Source organism: Protomyctophum bolini, assembly GCF_963924005.1.
Source record: "Protomyctophum bolini genome assembly, chromosome: 17".
NCBI lineage: Eukaryota > Metazoa > Chordata > Actinopteri > Myctophiformes > Myctophidae > Protomyctophum > Protomyctophum bolini.
Window position 1 is genome coordinate 36180975 of NC_137878.1, and position 25619 is coordinate 36206593.

Here is a 25619-nt window from a genome sequence, read left to right on the forward strand (position 1 = left end):
ACTGAACGGGGGTTTGGCTTGATTTGTCGTGCGAGCGAACATCATGTGAGGATCTTTGTGTTGCATGTACGATGTGGAGCTGGGCGTGTGCGCGCCAGTGTTCATTTTGACAACACATTTTTATTTAGTTTAGTCATAACGTTTCATTTAGTCATATTCTCATATTGTATCGTTTTAGTCCACTAAATATAAGATTTTGTCGACAAAAAAATATTTTGGCGGGCCTTCAGACGTAATGACTGACTGATTTCAAGCCTGTAGATCTGCTATTTTCAGAGGACAACCAAGCATGAAATGACTTGTCTTTAAGTTCTGCAGGATCTTTTCTACACTATAGTCCCTCCCTAACATTTTAGCCTTTTTTTTACACGAAATTTTCAATATATTTAGTCTCATAATTTTAGTCATAGTAAGTGTAGCAGTTTTTATTTCGTTTTCAACCGTTAAAAAGGTATTCGACAAACATCTTTCGGCATATAGACGACATTAACACTGGCGTTTGTGTGTATGTGTGTATGTGTGTGTGTGTGTGTGCGTGCATGTGTGCGTATTTGTGCATGCGTGCGTGGCGTGCGTGTGTGTTGCGTGTGCAGGTGCAAGCGTCGTCGCACTACGGCGGCACCAAACACGCCAAGAGGATCAAAGCCATGGACACGCCGCTGGACAGCCCGGAAACGCCATCACCCCCCCTCCCCCTCCCCCTCCCCCTCCCTCTCCCTCTCCCTCTCCCTCTCCCCCTCCCCCTCCTGCTCTCTCCACCCGCTCCGCCAGCCTCCGTCACCTCAAACACCACCCCGGCGGCTGTAGGTAGGGTCGTCATCTTCATTGTCATTTTTTGAGATGTTCAGCTTTTTCCTGTTTGTGTGTACCCTATAGCGATGATATGATTGGCTGAGCACCCCATAGCAATGATTTGATTGGCTGAGCCATGTATGTATTGAGCAGAGTCACGACACTAGCGTTGACATTGTAACAGTGGAATGCGGAAGTGCTCATTCTATCTCAATGGGATAGATCCAATGTTTGGAACTATAGCCCACAGGCACCCCGCTTTGCGGCGAGAACAAAGCGTGCCGCCACTCTCTTACTAGATTACTCTGGTATTGAGGGTAAATAGTGACGCCAGAAAATTGAGGACGCCACAAGTGATTAGCCTGATTGGACTTGAGGGATAGAAAGTGAGGACGCCAATTGTGATTGGCCGGAATGTGATGATGTATGATGATAAGAGCGAAAGTGTACAGTATGAAACTGTTTCAACATGGAAACTATTATGAAAAAGAATTGCAATCTTCTCAAATAATTGTTTCAGGTGATTACGTAATAATTAATTGTGACAGGCCTAGGCGTGTATGTCTTTATAATAATAATAATAAAGCTTTATTTCTATAGCACCTTCAAAACAACGTTACAAAGTGCTTTACAAAAGGAAACAGCACACAAAGCAGAAAAGAATAAAGAAAAGCAAAGCAAACAATATTAATACAGGCAATCAATTCCGTACAGAGTAGTAAAAACAGGAAGCTAAGGCAGAGTAAACGATCAATAGAACACAATCAGGAGAAATTAGGATTAAAAGCTAGTCTATAAAAATGAGTTAAGTAGAGATTTAAAATGTGGAACCGACTCAGCGAGCCTGATTTCCAGACGCAGAGCATTCCATATAGGGTGGGGGCCCTAAAGGAAAAGGCCATGCGACCAGTTGAATTCAGGGGCCCCTTTGGTAGGGCTAGGGCTAGGAGTGCTTTATTAGAGGATCTCAGACTGCGGGCTGGTATGTATGGGGGCAGTAGGTCTGAGATATAAGGTCAGGTCGGAGGTGGTGAGGAATGGTTTGATTTTAGTATTTGTATACTAATATGTTCTAGTATTAAAGAAAACACAAAGTAACTTGGGTAAAAGAATCGAGGTATGGAATCGCAACAATCGTTGAATTGCAGAATCACAATTTAGTTAAGAGTCGTATTATAATCGAATCAACTCCCTAGGTATCGAGATCGTTTCGAATTGAGAGGTAAGTGAATTTGTCCCACCCCTAGTGTGCGTGCGTGCGAGCCTACGCACATGCTTGCATGAGTGCGTGCGTGTGTGCAGACTTCAAACGAACGGAGGCGAGGCAGCTTTGATCATTCTCTACATAACTTATTTCCTCCTTCATGCCTTTCAGTCTTTGATGTATGATAAGCAGCCTGTGAGACCTGAGCTCTCCCACAGCATGGGCACGTTTAAAGACGCTTATCAAACAGCCTCCTCACTTCAAAAACACACAGCCAGCACTGAGGAAGTGGCATGCACTGCGTGTGCGCACATGTGTGTGTGTGTGTCTGTGCGTGTGTGCGTGTATGCGGAAGTCAAGGAGAAGGGGTGTATGTGAGCTTATGTGAATGCCTCAAAGTGTATCGGCAGATGTGTGGGTGGGTGTGTTAATTGTTTGCATACACAGCCCTGTGTGTGTGTGTGTGTGTGTGTGTGTGTGTGTGTGTGTGTGTGTGTGTGTCTGTGTCTGTGTCTGTGTGTGTGTTTGTGTGTGTGTGTGTGTGTGTGTGTGTGTGTGTGTGTGTGTGTGTGTGTGTGTGTGTGTGTGTGTGTGTGTGTGTGTGTGTGTGTGTGTGTGTGTGCCTGCGTGCGTGCGTGCGTCAAGCAAAGAAGAAAATAATTATAAATTCTGCCGTGAGCAATAACAAAGAGAGATTGAAGGATGGTAGATGACATGATTAAAATCCACATAGAGGTGTGCGTAGCTGACCTTGAGCGAACTACTCTCATTATATTAGACACCGACAGAAGTAGATGTTAATATGAGCCCAGGTGTGTTTTAAAGTGAATGAAGCTCGCACATAAACCTGAAAGGCAATAATGAATGTAGGATGAGATTTACACAGCTCTGTCTGAAAGGCGGCAGGCCATGCTGACTGACTGTTTTTCTTTTTCTCAAACCTGGGTTTTGGGAATGGCAAAAGTAGTCTTAAAACTAGGCTTGACCGTGTGACAATATCCATGGCCTAAAGAGGCAGGTATCCGGAGAACTCGCCATGCAGTTTACCAACTCGCCGCGATTTAGTGCATTTTTGTTTTACTTAATTTAAATTGCATTGAATTGAGAGAGAGAGCGGATAGTTGTTTAGAGTTAAGTTAACACTAAAGAAAGTAGGAATGCTAAAAGTTTAAACACCAAAGTACCGAAACAATGTAATTCATTAGTAAACAATATCCTGAAATGGTACGTAGGTCTACTTATCATTGGTATTCACATACTCACCTTTTTATCATTATCTAGCCGACCATTTAATTAAACAAAACAATGTGACGAACTATAACATCTGTGAGTTTGACATAGTACACTGATGAAGACAGCCTGTTAGCATAACGATGAAGACATTGATGAAGGATTTTCGCCGCAGTGACTTGGTAAACTGGCGAGTTCTCCGGTATCCAAGAGGCACAGCGTAGGGGAAATAGAGAGATCAGTCTCAACTCGCAGACACACCATTACCGCAGCAAAAGGTCTCGGGCATGTAACGTTAAAGTTAAAGATTTCCTGTGGTCTGGGGGTTTTCTCTGTGTGTTTCGCTTTTGGCGTGCAATGAAAACAGGCAAAATCCCTGCTGCTCAAACTTTAGGCATTCCGTCTCAGTGGCAGGCTGAACTGCGACATTATGCAGATTTATTTCGAGTTTAATATAACCAAATTAACCATTACTAGTTAGTCTGTTAAAGAGTAAAATATGCCTCGACTTCCTATAGATCCTATAGTTCCATTGGAACGGAGGTGCTTTGCTGAGTGCTGATTCCACAGCTTTCATTTACAGAACCTGAGCCATTTACCTGAATAACCTCTAATACAGTGGTTCTAAAAGAAAGTAGATCCCAGCCAGGGAGTCTGTGGGTTCTTTTAGGCCAGGGGATCTACAGTAAATTGACCCGTACCATGCAAGTCTGTATGATATGATATAGTACTTTATTGTCACTGAAATTTGTCTTGCGGCCCAGCAGCCTTGTATGCAACACATATACACACGTTTGACATAACACAAAAACAGAAATAAAAACAGAAATAAAAAGCGACATAAGGGCACAGAGCAATGTCCACAGCTCAGTCGAGTCACTACAGTATGTAACTATGGCAGTATACAAATGGAACCAAATGAACGCCAACAGGTCCATTTGGTGCCATTTGCATACTGTCAAGAGTTGAGGGGAGACCTTGAAATGTAAAAGTTCAGTCAGACAACTCAAGAAGGATGTAATATATATATTTATTGAATATAGATAATCAATGCAATATATTTATTATGGTTTGGCGATGTATTGGATCTGCTTTTTAGGTACGGGTCAAGCGCATCAGTCCCGACCATAGGGACTCTGAATCCCCCCGTACCTAAAACAGTAGATCCAAAACGACAGGTGGTAGCTGGGGTGGAGGTGGGTGAGCACGCACTTGTATACAGCAGCGCACAGTATACAATAAAGCATTAGCAATAAGCAAGCAGAATGAGCGCAAGTGTATGACAGCAGCACGCTGATACAGCAGCAGTGGGCAAACAAGAAGGCAGAGGAATGCAGACCTCTGGTTCAAGTAGCCGGTATGAGAGATGGGGTGAGCTGTGATTGGCTGATTGAATGTGGATGATGCTGTGGTGGCCCAATTAACGGCCGGCGCGCTGACTGAGGTTCCCTGACTGAACTTGCTCTGCGCATGTCTACGACAGGCGCAAATGCTCATTTTTATAGAAACACTGCTCTAATAAACTTTACTGACGTTCTAAACGTACTGTTTTCTCTCCTCAACTGCCAGGCAGTAGCACCAGTGGTGGAGAGAGTACTCAAATGTTTTACGCAAGTAAAAGTATCTGCATCAAAATGTTCGCACTGTGTTGCATTGCGGCGCATTGTGAACTTGTAGATCTGCTATTTTCTATGCCTCAAAACTTTACTTGAGCACAGTACTTGAGTAAATGTAATTAGTTACTTTACACCTCTGAGTAGCACTGCATTCAGACTATGCACTTCACGAGGCCTAAAAACCAATCATTGAATACGCAAAGGGATAATAAATTATAATCAAGTAATTATTGAGAAATAAACTCTGACAGGATAATTAGACCCTGACGTGAAGCGTGAAGGAGTTTATTTCTAAATAATGGCCTGCTTATTACACGGCTACTTACTAAATAACAACAAAACGATTTGATTCATTTTTAAATGATTTCATTGCTTATACGGTAATGGATGTGGTCCAATAATGTATGCCAGGTGCTCCCATTGCAAGGAAGTGTTTTTAGATTATATGTATATTTATACATTCTTTGTTGGGGAAAATAAAAATTAGGTTACTGCAAGACTCGCTTCAATATATTTTCAGAAACATTTGTTTGCTTTGTTGTATTATTTTACCTATGAAAGCCATGTATCTGTTAGAAGGGTAGGCACTATAAGCTTAGGCTTCAGCCTACACCTTTTTGGTCTGTTTCTTTTGCAAAACAAAGAGCAGGCACTGTATTGATTTGTTATAATGACCAAAATAAATAAACTCTACTCTACTACTAGCTGTAAATGACATTGTGACATTGTTTACGTGGTACTGTGTGTTGGATACAGCCAGAATCAAGCAGCACAGATTGATATGAGCCAGGTGCTCCGAGACTTTGATCATTATTCAAAGACTCTGTCTTTATCCCAAAATAACACACCGATGAAGTCAGTGATTGACCAATCGGAATCAAGCGTTCAGTCAAACCGTGGAATGTCCCTGCCGCGCTACCGGGTCCATTAGGCTGGCCGTGGTTATGTGAGCGTGGTGACTGGGTTTGGACTGTTCTGTACCAAAACAGAGCCAAACGGTGTGGTACTGTTATTAACCCATTTTGGGGCGGAAACCCCTTTTGGTGTTAGCGTTATGTTATGCTTTAGCTATTGAAAAATAACAGATCTACAAGCTCATAGCGCGCTACGAGCTCGTAGGTCTGCTATTTTTTTTTAATCGAAGAACCACTGACAAAAACATCGCTTTTTCAGAACCCTCGTCTGGTTCTGGCAGACCGGTGGTGTGTGTGCAGGCTGGGTGGTGTGTGACAATCCAGTTGAATTATTCCTTTGGTACGGCGACGTGCCGGGGAGAACAAATAACGGGACACGAGACAGTATCACGCCAAGGGTTCACTAAGTTTATTACACACATACAGGAACGTATACTGTAGCTGCTGGATCCTAATGACGTGACAACACACTTGAGACATAATAACCGCTAGCTGCAGCAAGCTGACCGTGAGCTGTCAGAGATGTCTCCAGTAGCTAACTATAAAGTATGCTTACAGTTCAGGCAGTGCACAATACATATCAAGTACATTGTGTATTCACGTACTGTACAAGTACACAGCCCTGGGCGATCAGATCATATCAACGGGTTCATTCGGCTCCATTTGTACAATCTCAGAGTTATGTTTATCCTTGAAATTAAATAGTTTTCAGAACCACAGTAGTGCAACATAAACTGAAGGGATGGGATGATATGAAAATTACATGTCACGATTATTGCGGCAAAAATAATTGTGATTAATGATATTATTGCGATAATCTAAATATGCTTAAAACTTGAAGTGACACTTTTGTTTAACCACTTGAACCCCCAACATCCCTATTCTGGGGTGAATGCTTGCCGAAAAGTAGCCGATCTACAGGCTCACAACATGTTGCAATGCAACACAGTGTGAGCTTGTAGATCTGCAATTTGTTATGTACAGTGACATAAGAGAGTACCAAATGCATTCTATACAGGTCCGTTTTATCAAGTATAGAGGGTTCGTCCTACGACGGAAGACTAAATTAAATTCTCTGTGATACGATTATTGTGTTTTTCTTTCTTTATCACGATAAACGATAATAGCGTCTCATCCCTGACGGTTCTCAGAGCGGTTCCGCGTGGCGTAGTGGAATAACAGAAACGGCTTAATCACAATAGTTTAGCAATCACTTCATAACTCAGCTGATCACAGCGGGCCCGAGCGAGGGGGATCAATTAAACATTTCTACTGACACCGCTGAGGGAGAACAAATCACACCGAGTGGAGCTTTACGTTCCAACACCCTGCAGCTGTTGGTCGGTCTGTCATTAACGCTCCACTGCGCTCTGTCCAGGACTTGATGAGCCATGCCGTTACTGCAATGTTTTGAAGTTTGAAGTTTTCTGATCCAGGAAAATGTGAAATACCTGTAAATCTCTAGCTGCGGGGGATAATGGAAATGCACCGGTAAACGTGACCATGACCATGGGAAAAACGATGAATGTGTGGCTGATAGTCTATATTTCATAGTTGCATACCTATGCATTTCATGCAGTTACTGCAAGGTTTTGAAGTTTGAAAGTTTTCTGATCCAGGAAAATGTGAAATACCTGTAAATCTCTAGCTGCGGGGATAATGGAAATGTGCCGGTAAACGTGACCATAACCATGGGAAAACGATGAATGTGTGGCTGATATAAGTCTATATTTCATAGTTGCATACCTATGCATTTTAAAGTGTCTATTAGGCTATACTGATGTTTAATCGTTTTGCTTGAGGGGATAATGATCAAGTCGCGCCCTTGTAAAAATCGAAAATCTACCTTTTCATTCTGCCAAGCATGCTACTATGTGGCTGATTGTAAAAACAATATCTCCGGACAGTATTACTGTTACAAGGATAAACCTTATATGGCGTAATATATTATAATTTGCCTGGCATGGCTAGACTGTTGCCCTCTATAACTTTACACCTTAAATATTTTAATTATTTTAGAAATTGTTCATCTGTCACTTTTTTTATCATACTTCATCAAGTATTAAGTCGTTTTTTAATTATTATTACATACAGTAGGGCTGAACCACGCATGGACATACGACATCATCAACTTGCAACGGAAGCGGTCCATATTGAGTGAAAGACAAACTGTTTCTAAAATAAATACAATATTTAAGGTGTTTTTAATTTGTGTTATATATGGCAATCATAATGTATTTTGTTTTATTAGGAGGCTGCACAGCTCATAGCCACGATGCAAACTTTTCGACGGGATAGACGTCCTCATCAGGGTCACATCAATGACACGCTAAATGTATTGGTAGACTAAACTATTATATTGTCTCTGTCGGGTGGAAACCTCATAAAACTATTGCTCTTCAGGACTCAAATAAAAACATACAGCTACAGTATCAGATCAACAAGCTCTCAACATGTCGCTTTAGGCCACGTTTAGGCCAGAACGTGGAGATATGAGGTTTCTGCCCAACAGCGACGATAATATATGACCTAAGGACGTAAACTTTCACTTGTCATTTAAGACCATGACCCACAGGGACAGGTGAAAGTTAGCTCCTTTTTTTTTAAGCCTTTAGACTTTCAAATGGTTCTATTCGTTTACTGTGTGTCCCAGTGATATATAGACTTATATTCACTATGCAGTGCACTACCTTTCTCCAGAATTGCTTTCCCCTGATGTTTGAAGGATATTTTAGTATTCTGTTAGTCTACTGGATTAGGGTACGACTTCTTTGGATATATAACAGTTTGGACTTTGGAGGCGATGCATGAAATTGAAAAAGGAAAGTGTTTTTTTGACCAACATGCCTTTGGCAGAGAAGGCTGACAAAAAAAGAATCTGCATTTACATAGATAACCAATTCTATCCCCAGGGTTTAAGTCTGGGGGTCAGAACAAGTACACGTTATCAAATGAGTTTTACGGGAACAAGACTAACATATAATCAGCCTATCACAGATACAGTAAATACAGAAATGTACTAAATAAACATCGCATGGATGCACCTGGGACGTATAATAATAATATAATAACAATAAACTTTATTTATAAAGCGCTTTTCAAAACAGAGTTACAAATAAGTGCTTTCCAATTGAATATAAAAAGGCAATGCATCAGTTTAGAGGCACTTTAACTGGAGTAAAACAACGGCAATAAAACGTTACAGCAGTACACAGAAGAAATAAAACCCTATCCGTATCCTCAGTGATGTATGCCAAGGTCCTCGGGGTTTAGGGTCTCGTAACGTCATACCCCTCACTCGGGTGACCCAGCCGGGGTGATCAAGTCCCGACTTACGTCCCAGTAGCTACCCTCCATCATTCAATCCCATTAGGAACTACTTTTTATATATGTGATGTATGCCATGCTTTTTGTTATTGCTTAATGTAAATCGCTCTGGATTAACCCATTCTGACCTGAGATCAGATTCATACGAGGTTTCCACTGGACACACACTGGTCTGATGAACCCATTCTGACCTGAGATCAGATTCTAAAAATGTCAGTCGTTCTTCGAATTTTTCAAAAATAGCAGACCTACAAGCTCGTATCGCGCCACTCGGTGGCGCGATATGAGCTTGTAGATCTGCTATTTTTCAATAGGTAAAGCATAACATGATGCTAACACCAAAATGGGTGCCCGGTCAGAATGGGTTAAGAGAGCGTCTGCTAAATGCCTAAATCGTAAATCACTAAAAACCAGGGACACACAATCCGCTGCTCCAGAACTACTCTGCCGGTAGTCTGGGCGGGCCATCCGGTAATGTAATTGTTTCATCCATTTTTAGCTTTTTATGTGCTTTCTGGTCAGATTAAACAAAGAAACATTGAATAAACTACAAAACTAAATTGCTGTACAAATCAGCACTGATTCAGAGCAAAGTGGTTTGAACCAGCCCACACTGGACAAATAGTCCTGCTAATTATGTTCTCGTTAGATGGTGATTGTATCATTAGGCCTTAGCTTATGATTATGAATGAGGTAAACTGAATATCTAGTTGATTCGACATATGGGGGCATAACATTTATAAACTCTATAAATATATACTGTACACAATAATAGTAATATATTTATTTGTATTTGTCTCTGTGCGTCTACAAAGTGGGCTGTAGTTGCTGGTTGCACATCCACCCTTAGATTATAATAAACCCCACAATTGGCAGAGGTTTTCTTTCATTTCAACTGTCAAGACCCCTTTCCAACACCAGTAGCAATTCTGTGAACAATTATGCAAATGCTTCTATTTCAAGCCAACCTAGTGCATTTAAGCTACAGTACATGAGTTTTAAATGAGCTAAACAGCTGTTATGCTGTAGCTTGCGAGCACACACACACACACACACACACACACACACACACACACACACACACACACACACACACAAATTGGAATCGAACCTGGAATCTTTGTATTCCAAGACCTCCTTCTGAGCCACTCCCGCCCGATATCACACTGTCATTGTGTGAGTTTTGACTAAATCCTTTTCACGAGGACGGACCCGGCTACAACTGAACATCTAGTTTAGGTCTTCTTAATCATAATTCATAATTCATATTGTTATGCGATGATGTTTTTCAAATATACTTGAAACTTGAAACGTAATATGAGGACACAACAATATGGCCAGTTGGCCACCAACCTTCAACTGTAGTTCTATCTATGTTTTCCATCCAATGTTTGTCCACATTGTTTGGACATTCTAGCACCCTCTGGTGGACAACTTTGTAGACAGACTGACATACACGCAGTACTGTCATTCATCATTTTTAGACCGCGGTCGTGGATTTCACAATATCACGCCAGACTGACATCAGGGAACGACAGTTTTCTACCTCTGGTCTGCTCTGAGGCAGGACTCCAGAGAAGAAGGGAAGATATAACCTCATTGTCAGCTCTGTAGCAGTGGCCGGCAAACTGTGTGTCTTCCGGATCGGACTAGTGAAGAAACACGGGGAAGGTTGCCGTATATTAGATTAGTCCAAGACAGATTTTGCGGCAGGTGTACACGCCACACAGACGTATGGACAAGTAGACAGCTCGGCTTGGCTAATGACTAATAATGAGAGATTTCTTTCTAGAAGCAGAGATGGAAAAGGAGATAGAGAGTAAAGCCACATCGTCGTGCAAGTCAGTTGAGAGAGCAAGCGAGGCCTGTCCCTCTGAAGATGACTTTTCTTTTTCTTTCCACCACGGGGGCCTTATCGCCCCCCCTAAGAGCAGGGGAAGGAGCGCTGGCTAACAAACGTCTCTCGACGCGGCAGAGATAAACATTGTTATCACTCAGCGAGGCCCTTAAATCAGCGCTCGCTCCCGCTCCTCCACGGGGAGCAGGCACTCCTTCACTTCCTTCCAATCTTGACAGCCGATAGCGGAGACGAAGCCTCCTCCCTCTGTTTCTCTGCACCGGCGCTGTTGGTTTAAACACTTGGAGGAAAGTGCGCACCAAGACGCCCCGGGGAAATCACTGATTATTAGGCAGATTAGAAGAGTTTGACAGGGATCATAAAATAATTGCACTCTCTCGCTCTCTCTCTATCTCTCTCTCTCTCTCTCTGTCTTTTCTTGTTCTCTCTCTCTCATAGTGATGAATGGAGTGGGTATGGGGGGGCCTGGGGGGGGGAGGGGGGGTGCAGCTGTTACCGTATCCGCCTAAAGTGGGTGAAAAAGAAATCCAATTTTCTCTTCTCCAGTGCACTGTCTAGCTTTGGCTCTTGTTATTTTGTCCTCCTCAGATGCACACGCGTGCGTGCCATGGCATGCACACACATTCTTTTACACACGCACAGTCGCACATGCGGGCACACACACACACACACACACACACACACAATGTCTTGCTCTTTCCATAAAATTCACCCTCTCTCATTCATGTCACGCTCTTGTCTTTTCGCATTAACGTTGTGTTCGTGCTGTGTGTGCTTGTGACTCACACAGAGGCAGCAGCAGCAGCGCCTCCTACTGCACCAGAGGCGGCGTGTCCGGCGGCCGAGACCACGTCGCAGAACGGCCCCGGCGAGCCCGCGCTGCCTCCCGGCCCCCGGGGAGCCGAGGAGAGGGAGACGCAGCGTGACGGGGAAGCGGAGGAGGAGCCAGAGGCGGAGACGACGACGGAGTCAGAGGAGGACAAGGCCAGACGTCTCCTGTACTGCTCGCTGTGCAAGGTGGCCGTGAACTCTGCCTCCCAGCTGCAGGCCCATAACAGCGGTGAGACGGTACACTATATTCAGTATTCAGGTCTCATACCTGCGCGGTTCACACCGGTTCAACATCAACTCAACAACAACAACACCAATTTGAAATGCACTTTGCTAGTTTACAAAACGATGAACGGCAACAGCAGCAACGCTAACGAACAACTAGTTTGGTAGGCGCTCGGTCTCTACAGTCCCCGCCCACCACCACGGAGGTTGTGGGTTCGAATCTACCGCGGTGCATCCGGCTTTTGTCGGACGTCTGTGCGAACCGTGTTCAGGGGGAGTGAAGCCGGGCGGGGAGGGTGATATTTGTCACTGCATGTACTCCTACGGGCTGGGGCGCACAGCAGGGAGTGTTGGGCAGGAGGAGTAGGACGAAGGCTCCTCAATATGCTGTACAATATGCTGTACATGTAAAGATAAAGTGACTACAATATGTCTAGTAGGCATACATGTAACGATTTATTATCGTCAATCGATAAAAATCGATTAGAACTGGTGACAATTTAAATTGATAAAATAAAGAAAATAAAACGTTTTTAGTCATAAATTGCTACTGTATTGAAAAAAGGTTAAGAGAAAACACAGTATTGTAAAAATAAGGGAAGATAATGAAGTAATATTTGATATAATGAAAGGTAAAGCACACCCTCCAGTGTATTATTGAGACTCATTGTTGGATGGCGGAACTGGTTCACGATTTTATACACCTCCAAAACAATACAAGAAGAAAACATTTTCTAAATCCAGAATTTCTACATTTCAAATAAAGCTAAAATATCAGACATACAAGCTCTCAATGTCTCGGGATGTGTTGTGAGCTTGCAGAGCGGCTATTTTTCGCTACACCCTTGAAATAGGGCTTAAGAAGTGATTCATTCACAGTGTTATTTTTGTACGTTTGGGTTCGCGGAATCGAGTCACCCAAGATTTCTCTCTCTTGAGCTGAAGGAGTTTGGGAATCCCAAGGAGTTTTGTACTCCTTGACCCTCTCTCTCCTTGACCCTCTCTCTCCTTGACCCTCTCTCTCCTTGAGCCTCTCTCTCCTTGACCCTCTCTCCTTGACCCTCTCTCTCCTTGACCCTCTCTCCTTGACCCTCGCCGTCTCATTTCAGGCACCAAGCACAAGACCATGCTGGAGGCGCGCAGCGGCGACGGAGCCATCAAGTCCTTCCCCCGGGGGTCGGGGGTCAAGGCCAAGTTGGCGGCCGCCCCACCGGAGGTGTCCAACACCGGCCTGCAGAACAAGACGTTCCACTGTGAGATCTGCGACGTGCACGTCAACTCTGAGACGCAGCTGAAGCAGGTAAACCACACCTGCGACGCGCACGTCAACTCTGAGACGCAGTTGAAGCAGGTAAAGCACACCTGCGACGCGCACATCCACTCTGAGACTGCGCACGGTGGCGTAGTCGGTAGTGCTGTCGCCTCACAGCTAGAAGGTCCTGGGTTCAATTCCCTGCTTGGGACGTTGGGCGGCGTGTTCTCTCCTCTGCGTCATCAGTGCCCATACCCTGGGTGGGGTTGGCGAAAGGGCCTTTCTGTCTGGAGTTTGCATGTTCTCCCATTGTTCCCTCACAAAAAACCTGCAGTAATCCTGGTCTCTATACTGCCTCCCCCTGGCCAGCCGGGGCGCCTGATGGAGGGGAAAGGAACTGGTTGGAATAACGTGTTCCTTCCACACGCTATGACCCTCACAAATGTGATGGTCAGGTCAGCACATTTGGGCAAGTGGCTATGGCCGAATTTAGGCCAAGGAGTGTTTTTTTTCTCGTGCTCATATATTTTGGCCACCCAAACACTGAAAGACTAGGATTAAGAGTTGAGCACGCAGCACTGAAAGTTGGAAATTGCACGACAATGGATTCACATTCCTAAGTGAACTCTTCCCAGAAAGCGCACGCAATAGCACGCTCTACAGAGTAGCTGTCAAGTATGTCAACTGTACAATTCTGTTGAGTTCTGAATTCCAATTCTGACACAATAAAAATAAAGACTTAGATTAGATATCAGCCATCAGCCAGATATTTGTTGGCTTGGGACCCAAATTTCTCATTCCATCTCTGTAAAATAATGGAAAATAAGTAACTCATGTGGTCATGTAGCTTTCACTAAAGTTAAATTTAGTACCAAGGTAACTTTTGAAAGGTAAGAATTGCAGAGTAGCCTCCAGATATGCTTTTACATCACACTCACGATCCGTTTAAGTTTGCTTAAAACCACCTTCCCCTAGGGTAGGTACCCTCACAAAAACATGCGTTAATCCTGGTCTCTAAACTGCCTCCCCCTGGCCAGCCGGGGCGCCTGATGGAGGGGAAAGTGGTTGGAATAACGTGTTCCTTCCATGCGCTACGTCCAACCAGGGAAACTCCCCCCTGTCAGGTGTAAAGGAGCAACTTGGACACTCAAGCATGAAGGAAGCATGAGTTAAGTCCGTTGCTCTCCCCAGGTTGGCGGAGGGTGTGTAGAGCCCAGGATCACATTAGATGATTGACACAGGGGTGAAAAATGGGTTACAAAATCGTGGGATAAAAAAATATATTAATAAAAAACACCTTCCCCCCCAAAGTCAATCTTAAGTCGAAATTAAAGAAAATCACTGGAGAATGATTGGTATTCATACGGAAATTCCTATAGTCTTCAAAAGGAGACACGTTTTACTGGAGTAGTTTTCAAGACAAGCAATCTTGCTTACACATAAGCGAGATAGGAGCGTTCGCATTCCTTATAATTACACACAGCTGGAGACGGGTGTTCTTTGGAGAGGTTTATCGTCGCATAGCAAACATATCCCGTGTTCCTCTGTAGAGAGTATATATCGTCTCTGTTGGGTTGGAAACCTGTCCAAAACGCCCCACTTCAAGTGGATCTGCTCCTTTTGATGTTTTGTGTGATCAAGTGGGGCGTTAATTCACGGGGAAACAGAAACACGAAAAGTTCCAATATGGCGTTATAGGAGGTTAATTCTGCCCGACAGCAGCGATATAAGCAGGTAGAGCAGGTCGAACTTAAAAAGAGATCAAAGGCACACTGTTCAGTAGAAACAAATGTTTCCCGTAGAAAAAGCCTCCATCAGCGTCAGAACAAAACGTTGAGATCTGTTTGGTTCTGCAGCGCGCAGGTCCACTGCATGGTGGGCCGTGGCTTTGATCCGAAACGCGCTGGCAGCTGTGGCATTGTTTTACTTTGTCTCGCCATTATTTAATAATAAATGTTATAAGTGTTCTAAAACTAAATCGATTGAACTGTGGGCCATGAACTATTTTTTTTTTAAGTTTGTCTGCTTTATTTGGGGGGCTTTTCTGCCATTATTTGAACGGTATACAGTTGAGGAGTGACAGGAAGTAGGGAGAGGGAGACGGCGAGTGACACGCAGAAAATGTCGTCGTGCTCACGAACCAAACTTGCATCTTTTTCTGTCAGGCTAGCCTGATTTTTCGTTTCACTCAGAAAATACATTTTTAGTCAATTATAGTCAAAACATTTCCCCCAAAATACCACATCTACAAGCTGTTGTGAGTCTTAAGTGGTTATAATTCCTGTAATATGCAACATTTTTCTACTAAATGTGAATCTGTTCTTGTACTCTTTCCACCCCCGCTGGGTAATCACAGGGTGCCTTGACCTTGTTTGCGTGTGGAAATGTCTCATTTCCCACAGCTGTGTCACAACGACCCCGGCTGAGAAACACCGTCTACACGTCGTCCCATCGTGTCCCAAAGTGTCTCCATTACCTGTTATTATGGCTCTGTTCCACAGCAAGAGCTAAAAGGACCTTACCGTAACACCGTAACATGTTTCACAGCTTCTGTGTGTAACACTATATCTTTAACCCATTCTGACCTGAGATCAGATTCATACGAGGTTTCCCACTGGACACACACTGGTCTGATTAACCCATTCTGACCTGAGATCAGATTCTAAAAAATGTCAGTCGTTCTTCGATTTTTCAAAAATAGCAGACCTACAAGCTCGTAGCGCGCCACTCGGTGGCGCGCTATGAGCTTGTAGATCTGCTATTTTTCAATAGCTAAAGCATAACATGATGCTAACACCAAAACGGGTTCCCGGTCAGAATGGGTTAAAAATATATCTTTAAAAATGTATAATGAGAAAGTGGTATGCTGCATCGTTCACATGGAACCGGGCAAGTGTTAGACAGCAAACGGCAAAACCTGCTGCTAGACGGCACGGAACGGTAAAAAGATTTAATATTTTAACTTTTTTTTTTTTTTGGGGGCGGCTGTGGCTCAGGAGGTAGAGCAACAGGTCGTCCATTGATCCGTGGGTCGGCGGTTCGAATCCCGGCTCCCCCTGTCTACACGTCTCTGTGTTGTGACCATAGACTGTAAAAAATATGGACAAAGTGTTCCGCGGGTCTAACATGAACATAAAATGAAGCCTGTCAGTCCTTGCACTGGAAGTCGCCATCTTTCTAGATCCGTTTGGGCCCAGCTGGCCCATTGGCTGGCCCACACAACGAGGCGGGACTTCCCCCCTTCTTCTTTGTTGGTTTATATTTTGACTCGAGTGGGTGGGGGATCCCGTTCATAGACTGTAACGGTAGCCACGCCCCTCAGAACATGCGCAACTTTTATGGTCATTTTTTTTATAAATGGGACCATAATTTTCCAAAAAGAATATTATGACATTAGAAATGAGACTTTAAACTAGTGACTGGAAGCAAAAAGTATTCATGACCATGTTTATTAAGGTAATACAGTCTAGGTGAAGTTGGGCCAAAATACATGGACTTCTATGGGGCTATGGGTTTTTTTGAGCCCAATGACAGCGCCACAACAGGCCATTATATGAACTTTCATTTCCTTAGTGGCTTCACAAAATATCTGTCTGACTGCCCCCCTGGTTGTGACGTATAACAAAACAAGCTCCGCCGTGGTGTTCTGTGATCAGGACTGTGTATCGTACTTACTTCACTGCTGTTAACTTTCGCCCAGGTGTTCATGCATATTCAGTGTTTCACTGCCGATCTCTGTGTGTTGCTATCCGTAAAGCCATCTGCCCTCCAAAACACACTTGGAAATGGAAAGCCACCTCTTCTTCTTATGAATATTCCACCGTTCACATGGCGACGCAATGAGCAGCAGTAGCGTTGTGTCACTGGTTACTGGTATCCCTGTAATTCCTTCATGCGCTCATTGGCACTTTTCGAAGCAAACACAGCTGAACACTCAACACCGCTTACGATACTCTGTGTATTGTGTATCAAATCAATCTATCTGCCTGTCTGACCGCAGGCCTGTGGTCACCAATACTCTTGGGGTCAAACACCATCTCCTGTGTCTTCTTAACGTTCAGAATAAGGTGGTTGTCGTCACACCACTTTACAAAGTTCTGTACCTCTAAAAAGTAGTCGGCTAAATCCCTATCCTTATCCAGAAGGGCTACAACAGTAAGATGGCAGTATCATCCGATAATGTAATGATGTAATTGTTCGGGTTGCCACTTCTACACTCATTTGTATACAGAGTTAAAAGGACAGGTGAGCTGACGCAGCCCTGAGGTGCTCCAGGACTCAGGGTTCTGTGCTCTGACATAGTGCCATTCATTGTGTACGTTTAGTTAAAAATGAATATAGTACCACCTAATAATAAGAGGATGGACATTAAGGTCCCTCAACCGCTTTATTAACCCATTCTGACCTGAGATCAGATTCATACGAGGTTTCCACTGGACACACGCACTGGTCTGATGAACCCATTCTGACCTGAGATCAGATTTTAAAAATTGTCAGTCGTTCTTCGATTTAAAAAAAATAGCAGACCTACAAGCTCATAGCGCGCCACTCGGTGGCGCGCTATGAGCTTGTAGATCTGCTATTTTTCAATAGCTAAAGCATAACATGATGCTAACACCAAAATGGGTTCCCGTTCAGAATGGGTTAAGAGATGTGGCTGTATTGTATTGTCTCTCTCTCTCTCTCTCTCTCTCTCTCTCTCTCTCTCTCTCTCTCTTTGGTAGCCTGTCTGTCTAATTATAATTTAGTTATTTAGCAGACCCTCTATCCTAGAGCAACTCACAACTTTTAAGTGCAGGAACGAACATTAATTAATAGTGACACATGAATGGCAAATATCAAACCTAGGCATTGGTCTAAACAACATTCTATCTTAAGAATGACATTCTTAACATTTTGTAGTCAAGAGAAACTAATGTAATCTCTCCCCCCCCCCCCCCCCCCCCCCCCCCTCCCCCCCCAGCACATCAGCAGCAGGAGACACAAGGACAGAGCGGCGGGCAAACCAGCCAAGCCCAAGTTCAGTCCGTACGCCACGCCCCCTCAGCGCCTCCAGAGCCTGCAGGCGGTGAGTGCCGTGCCGTGGTTGGCTTTCCTGCTCTCTCACATTTATATACAGTACTGTACACACACGCACATGCACACACACACACACACACACACACACACGGAGCAATCCTGAGCTGTCCTCTGGGCATCCTATATCTTAGCCTGGCATCGTCAAAACAGGAAGGCCCAGGAAATTATCCTCCACTTCCGGCCTTCGCTTGCAGGGGGTTCTTGTGAGGGAGACGCAGGGCGGAACGCGGGCTGTGATGAGTCATAAAAAGGCCCACCGTCGTCCATTTAACCCATTCTGAACGGGAACCCCTTTTGGTGTTAGCATCATGTTATGCTTTAGCTATTGAAAAATAGCAGATCTACAAGCTCATAGCGCGCCACCGAGTGGCGCGCTACGAGCTTGTAGGTCTGCTATTTTTGAAAAATCGAAGAACGACTGACATTTTTAGAATCTGATCTCAGGTCAGAATGGGTTCATCAGACCAGTGTGTGTCCAGTGGAAACCTCGTATGAATCTGATCTCAGGTCAGAATGGGTTAATGACTGATTTATATTGGCGCCGGGCACCAAAACAGTCCATTGGCTGGTGCACGACACCACCGTGCAGCCAAGTATATAAATTTCTCAATGAATCAAACTCAAGCACATTTACCGGTAATAACAAAATACATCAGGTGCGACTCGACGATTAAAAAAGAATGAGTGTATTTGCCCGCTGGTGCCCAGGCTGGGCCACCCGGTGCGGCTGCTTCTCTCTCCCATCTGGAAGCTAATTGCACCCACATGGCACCCCGGGTCGCTGAACAACACGAGTTAGACAAGGACACCAGGTGGATTCAATTAACTTCCCAGTATGGTAGAACCAGAAACCCTGGCTTCACTCACACGGTCACAACAGATCAGGGCTGGACTGGGACAAAAATTCAGCCCGGGTGAATTTGGCCCAGACCGGCCCACCACAGCCAGCGCGCAGATAGCAGAAACTCTACCGCCCGCTCCGTCACGGCACACACACACACACACACACACACACACACAAACAAACAAGCCCTAATACCACCACTTTTACAGAACAACATACAGTAGGCCTAAATGATACAAACTACACAACCCTTTGTAGAGGGTTTATTTGTAACTCACTGATACAGGTACAGTGAAATTATCATGATGGCACTGGCAGAATGGCAGCACGCCTGGACCTTTCCTGGTGGCCTGCCACCTATTGGCCTGCCTGCCTGTCAAAAAAAACGGTCGTTGCCCACCGCGAAAATGCCCTGTATGCCCTGTGGCCAGTCCAGCCCTGCAACAGATTGATGTATAGCTGATGCATGAGACTTGTTTACCTGTGCAAGCTCGCAATTAATTTCCAATGGGAGTCACATGGTTTGACACAACATTTTTGTTGTATGAGGGGGAGGGGGGGCAGTCGAAACACAGCCGAAAGCCGCACAACAAAAACGTTGTGTCAAACCATGTGACTTCCATTGGAAATGCATTGGGGCGGCCTTGACACTTACCCTTTGTTTACATCTAGCATCCAACAATGTTGTATGCTAGATGCGAAGGTCTGAGTGAGGCCTAATACTACTAGGGTACAGTGTTTATAGTTTGGGGCATCCTTCCCGTGCGGCAATCTGCGCAGCAAACTCTGAGAGTAAATGGATCCATAAGGGTCCATTTTTAACACACTCACTCAGAGTTCAGTCGACACGCAGGGTTTTGCGACAGAGAATGCCTCGGCCTACACTAGCTCTGCTTCATATTATTGACCTACTGCCCCCTAAGACCAATGGGAGACCTTTCAGGTCTTCATATTATTGACCTACCGCCCCCTAAGACCAATGGGAAACCTTTCAGGTCCTCTGACGCTCTGAAGGTCTTCTAGAAATACCTGCAACCAAGCTCAAAACAAAGGGTGACCGACCGCGCCTTTGCAGTGGTGCAATGTGGAACGCCATACCTTTTGGCTTTAAAAAATGCTGAGTCAATTGACAGTTTTAAGAGCGGGTTAAAACATATTTGTTTCGTAAACATTTTTCCCATGTTGTTTCCTTACACTATTATGTTAATTTCTTTTTAACTTTGATTTGTGTCCAAAAATTTGTACGGCACTTTGTAACATTGTTTCGAAAGTACAGTACTTACTCAAACTTGTTGGCTGGATCAGCAGATGGTTACTATAATAAGGCCTGTGTGCGATAGTGACATCTTCATTTTCAACACCATACAATTTACAATGTGGGCATTTACATAGGAGACTTAGCTGTTGTCCAGAGAGACTTAGGTAAACAACATACTGTACATCAAATGCAGAGACAGTGTAGTTGTAGTGCCTCAGGAAACGTAACTAGGATCGCAGCCTGGCGGGTAGCCAGGAACCTACAGTATGGCATCGTTCTAAAACAGTGGTTCTCAAAGTGGGCTCCGGGGACCCCCAGGGGTCCAGGAGGGAGTTCCGGGGCCCCCCCCCCAGCTAAATGATAGTTTGTAACCAAATGGACCCTTATGTGTCTGTAACTCTGAGAGAGTGTACAAATGGATTTGGTTTCATTTGTACACTCTCGCGAGTTAAATTAACATTGATTTTACAATATAAATTGGGGGTCCCAGAGATAGAAATGCCATTAAATGGGGATCCGTAGAGTAATGCATGTCAAACTGGGGGTCCTTGAAATTAAAACGGGTTGAGAATCACTGCTAGAGCTGTAAAAGTCTTCTCTTATGGGGGTCCCTGGCATATCTCTTCAAATGGGGGTCCGCGGGCTAATTAGTGTCAATTTGGGGGTCCTTGACATGAACAAGTTTGGGAACCACTGTTCTACAATATGCTGTCAAAATAATAATCTATAGGTAAACAAATGAACCTATAGCATCTGTTTTAAATAACATACCTAAGGTGCATTTTATTGTATTGCATCATTGTGGTCAAGAACAACAAGCCAAAAACATGAGAACTTAATATCCAAGGTCTGACTGCATACTTGGATAGTCATCATATCTTAGTTCGAGTTTCCCCACAATATGAAAGAACGCACCTTCTTTCATTTTCATTCTTAAGATGTGAAAGGAAGGATTTCGTTTTATTTATTTATGTATTTTATTTAGCAATAAGTCTTGGGCAATACAATGAAATAAATACTACTCAGATGTTTTGAACACTACATTTGTTACGGGCTGTTCAGTGCAAAAGTCCCCCAGAAAAAAAGAAAAAAGGGCAGTTCTCAGAATAGAGTGAGTCAGTTTCCCCAAAAAGACATTAATGCCCATGACAGTTCACCAACAGATTCACTCATAATCCCAACAGCACGCTGAACTGGGGCATGCCCAGGTTACTTATTCACGAAGAAAACAAGGAAATTGCATTTGATCAACAATTCAATTCAATGAATGGATAAACATGACTGTTGTCAAGGAGGATCTGCCTGGCAAACAGCAATCTAGTCTTGTTGAGATTTCCTGAACCGTGTAGGGAGGGAGTTGGCAGAGAATATGACAGTTGCTGCTGGCAGGCCTCACCATTAAATAAACAAATCACACTCCCATCAGACCAACCAGCGCAGCTAAAGTGACATGACAGGCTGAACTGGCACCGCACGCAACCTCTAAAACAGTGGTTCTCAAACCTTTTCCTGCCAAGGACCCCCACATTTATACCGCGGACCACTTGAAAAGTTAAATGCCAGGGACCCACATATAAAGAGATGATTTTTATGATGTGGCTCTATAACAGTGATTCTCACACTTCTTCATTTCAAGGACACCCAATTTGATATGCATTTTATGCATCTGATAGCATTTCAAATCTCTGGGACCCCAGTCTACACTGTAAAATACTCTGTGCTTATTTAACTCTGAGAGTGTATTTAAATGGAACCAAATGGAACCGTAAGGGTCCACTTGGTTCCATTCGTATACACTCTCGGAGTTACATAAGGGCCCATTTTGTCCATTTTTTCCTCCTTTTCTTCTGGTGTTGGTGTTGGTGTTGTTACTATTATTATTTGGGCAAACGTCTAAACTCTCTTTTGTGTCTCGAAAAGTTTGGGAACCACTGCTCTAGTCTAAACTAAAGCCCCATGAGATCTAGTGCTTTTTGGCCGGATGAGGAGCTGTACTCATCATGGCAGACACAGACTAAACCTGTACGCATAACATAACACGGCCGCTTGTGGGTGGTGAGATAGAAGTCTTGGCAGAGGAGACCTTGGAGTTTGTTTTTTAGGCCCCAAAGGAAACAAAACAGAAAACAGAGGCGGTCAGCGTTTCTCAGAAAGGGGCTGCTTATTAACGCGGAGGCCGGCAGCCAGCAGCACATGCTTGTATTCAGACAACTCCCTCCCTGCGCTGTCAGGAACTCCCCGAGGGACTGTCCTTCTCGGGCAGCCTTCCACAGCCTCGCTACGTGGAAGTCTGGATGTTGTTCAAGTTCTTCTTAATACACACAGCAGCAGAACCAGGGTCCACTGCAAGAGAGAAGCCAAGAAAGTACACCCTGGCGTGCATTTGAGTTTAGTATTTGAGTAATGTTAAAATTATGCTTAGAGCCAGACTTCCTACATTTTGTTTTGATCAAATCAAATGTCATTTTAGTTTTAGTCATATTTAAGTAATCTGAAATGTTTTACTTTTAGTCTATAGTTGATTGTGTCGTCAGAATATATATTGGCAGGCCTTGATGGCGTCGTGTTTAGTTAGACATAGCGGCTACCAACAGTCAGACACCATTACCGGTAGTCAGACACCATCGTTTTAACCCGCCACGCATATCAGGAGCCACAGGTGATGTTTAACCTGCAGTACGGGTGATTTTTATCCCGCATGACGGGTTTGTCTGACTAATGACTGTTGGTATATCTAACCTCCCTAACATTTTGGTCTAGTTTTTATTTGTTGACAAAATTGTGAATATATAGTTAGTTATAGTCGACAAATACATTTTAGTGTGTGTGTGTGTGTGTGTGTGTGTGTGTCGGTCTGTGTGTGTTTTGGCGCACGCGTGTGTGTGTGTGTCTGTGTGTGTGTGTTTCTGTGTGCGTGCGTGCGTGTGTGTGTGTGTGTGTGTGCTGCCCATCAGGTTGGTCTGGCCCTGAGGAAGGAGCAGGAACTCCTGACCAAGCAGCCTCTGGCGTCCTGTCTGCTGCAGCGCCACCTGTCTGTCGCCGCCGCCATGTCGTCCCTGACGTCCGCCTTCCACCTGCGGCCCGCCTCCAACGCCGGCCCCGCCCTGTTCCGCGCCCAGCCCCTCCCCCAGGCCCTGCTGCACCACCACGCCCCCGCCAGCACGCCCGTCTGCACGGCGCACCACGCGCCCGTCCTGTTCTCGCCCTACTGACCCCTACGGGCCCTACGAACCGTCCAATCAGAGGAGAGGACAGCGCATTGTCACTCCGAGGTCGTACCGTGGTGACGAGTCGTGCAACATCTTTTTTTTTTTTTTGTATTTCATCCCACGATTTCTGTAACACATTTTTCCTGCCGGTGCCAATTGCCTAAACTCTGCCAACCTGAGGAGAGCCCCGAACTGAGCTCATGCATCCTTCAATGCGTGAAGAGTGAGCAGGCCGCTTCTTATCACCTGACAGGGTGATAAGTTTCCCCGGTAGGACGGAACGAGTGGAAGGAACACGTTATTCCAACCAGTTCCTTTCCCCTCCAGCAGGCACCCCGACTGGCCAGGGGGAGGCAGTATAGAGACCAGGATTACTGCATGTTTTTTTGTGAGGGTACCTACCCCTAGGGGACACGGGGAGAACAGGTGTCACGAGTCGTGTAACGTCAACAAGGACGACGTGAATTATGATTCCAAACCTATCGATGCGTACCGTCACTTGAATGGCGTTGAGTCGGCAGAAGCAGGCATCGACGCTTCTCGCCGCGGCCGCTCACTCGGCTACGGCCTCGCCCTCGCTCCGGTGCGCTTCCGGGAGTTCATGTCTACATTCCCGGGAGCTTGGGTCCGCTTCCGACAGCGTGCCGCCTGCCTTTTGTTAATGTTTTCGTGTCAGACGGGATGACTCGTCCCGTCTGTCAACACTTTGACTTGTCAGAAAGGACGGCGTGGATCACTGGCACTGCACAGCAAGACCCTGAATGTCAATTTAACGCTCAATAAACTAGAGTTCTCAAATTCTGCCAAAGCCCGACCCTACCTTGGGTTCCATGGGGGTAAAAAATAAATAATTTTCTTTCCTTCCTTGCGGTAATTTGTTTTGTTAAACTTAGTCCTGATTATCTTTAATATATTCAAACATTTTCAAGTCGGGGAATACTAATTTTATCCAGTCAGGAGAGGGAACATGCAGAGGGAATGCAGAAATGAGCAGACACAATCAGAATCCGCAAGTCAGCCGCTGCCCAAAAGTATAGGAGCTTGCTCTGTCCCTTAATGGTATTTTGGTCCAGCATCACCTGCTATCTACAGTATTATGCCGACACCGGTATTTGCGCCTAGAGGTCTGGTGTGGTCATGGGCGTGTTGGCACGCTTTCCCCTAAATTGCTACATCCTACATGCACGATATATACCAAATGAAAGCCCGAATTTCGTAGTTTACGTAGTACTTTGAAATTTAAAAGATAGTGAGATCTGAGCGAGTTGTGACTTGCACGGGGGGGTGCAGCACAAGTGAGACTTCAAGGCAGCAACGCATCACTCTTCCATGGGCTATGACCGTATAGACCGTATAAGGCTATGAAGCAATATAGCACTGGGCATAACGGGCAACGGATGATAAGGGATCTAAAAATGTCTTCTACATCCTGACAGTTTTCTGAAAAAGCTATGTTTCTATGTCAGTCGTTCTTCGATTTTTCATAAATAGCTAAATCATAACATATGTGGCACGGTGATTGGTTTCATTATTGTAACGCCCAAACCACACCTATGCATAATGTAACGGGTAACGGAGGTGCTTTAGGGATTTAGGGATTCGACAGGTAACCAAAATACCAACTTTAGTGGGGGAACACCCCTTCCCCAATGCATTGCAATAGTGTATTTAGAATGCTCCAACGAAAATAGAGCCCTTAAAGTGATACATGAGTACTCTCTCCTGATTGGCTGAAAATGTATTTTCTGTTTACTAAAGAGCTGGAGAGACAGGGAGACTCCTATTTCTGAACACACACACACTCAATCAGAATACAGTGCTTTAACCTTTGAACCAGTTTGAACTTCTTTTTTTAAAGATTTGTTTTTGGCTTTTTGCCTTTATTGATAGTGACAAGTGAAGATAGACAGGAAAGAGGGAGAGAGAGAGAGAAGGGGAGAGACAGACATGCAGCAAGGATCGTCATGAGCAGGACTCGAA

The 25619-nt window shown here is 44.6% G+C and overlaps 1 protein-coding gene across 1 annotated transcript in view; it reads left to right on the forward strand.

The window, feature by feature from the left end:
• LOC308331911 (zinc finger protein 385D-like) overlaps positions 1 to 24847 on the forward strand; it is a 58726-nt gene extending 33879 nt beyond the window's left edge. The window contains exons 4-8 of the mRNA XM_080787452.1: positions 594 to 807; positions 11732 to 12001; positions 13107 to 13297; positions 18213 to 18317; positions 23385 to 24847. Of these exons, the coding sequence (XP_080643578.1) occupies positions 594 to 807; positions 11732 to 12001; positions 13107 to 13297; positions 18213 to 18317; positions 23385 to 23642 (1038 nt within the window). The 3' untranslated portion in view covers positions 23643 to 24847. The remainder of the gene's footprint in view (positions 1 to 593; positions 808 to 11731; positions 12002 to 13106; positions 13298 to 18212; positions 18318 to 23384) is intronic.
• The last annotated feature ends 772 nt before the right edge of the window (positions 24848 to 25619 follow it).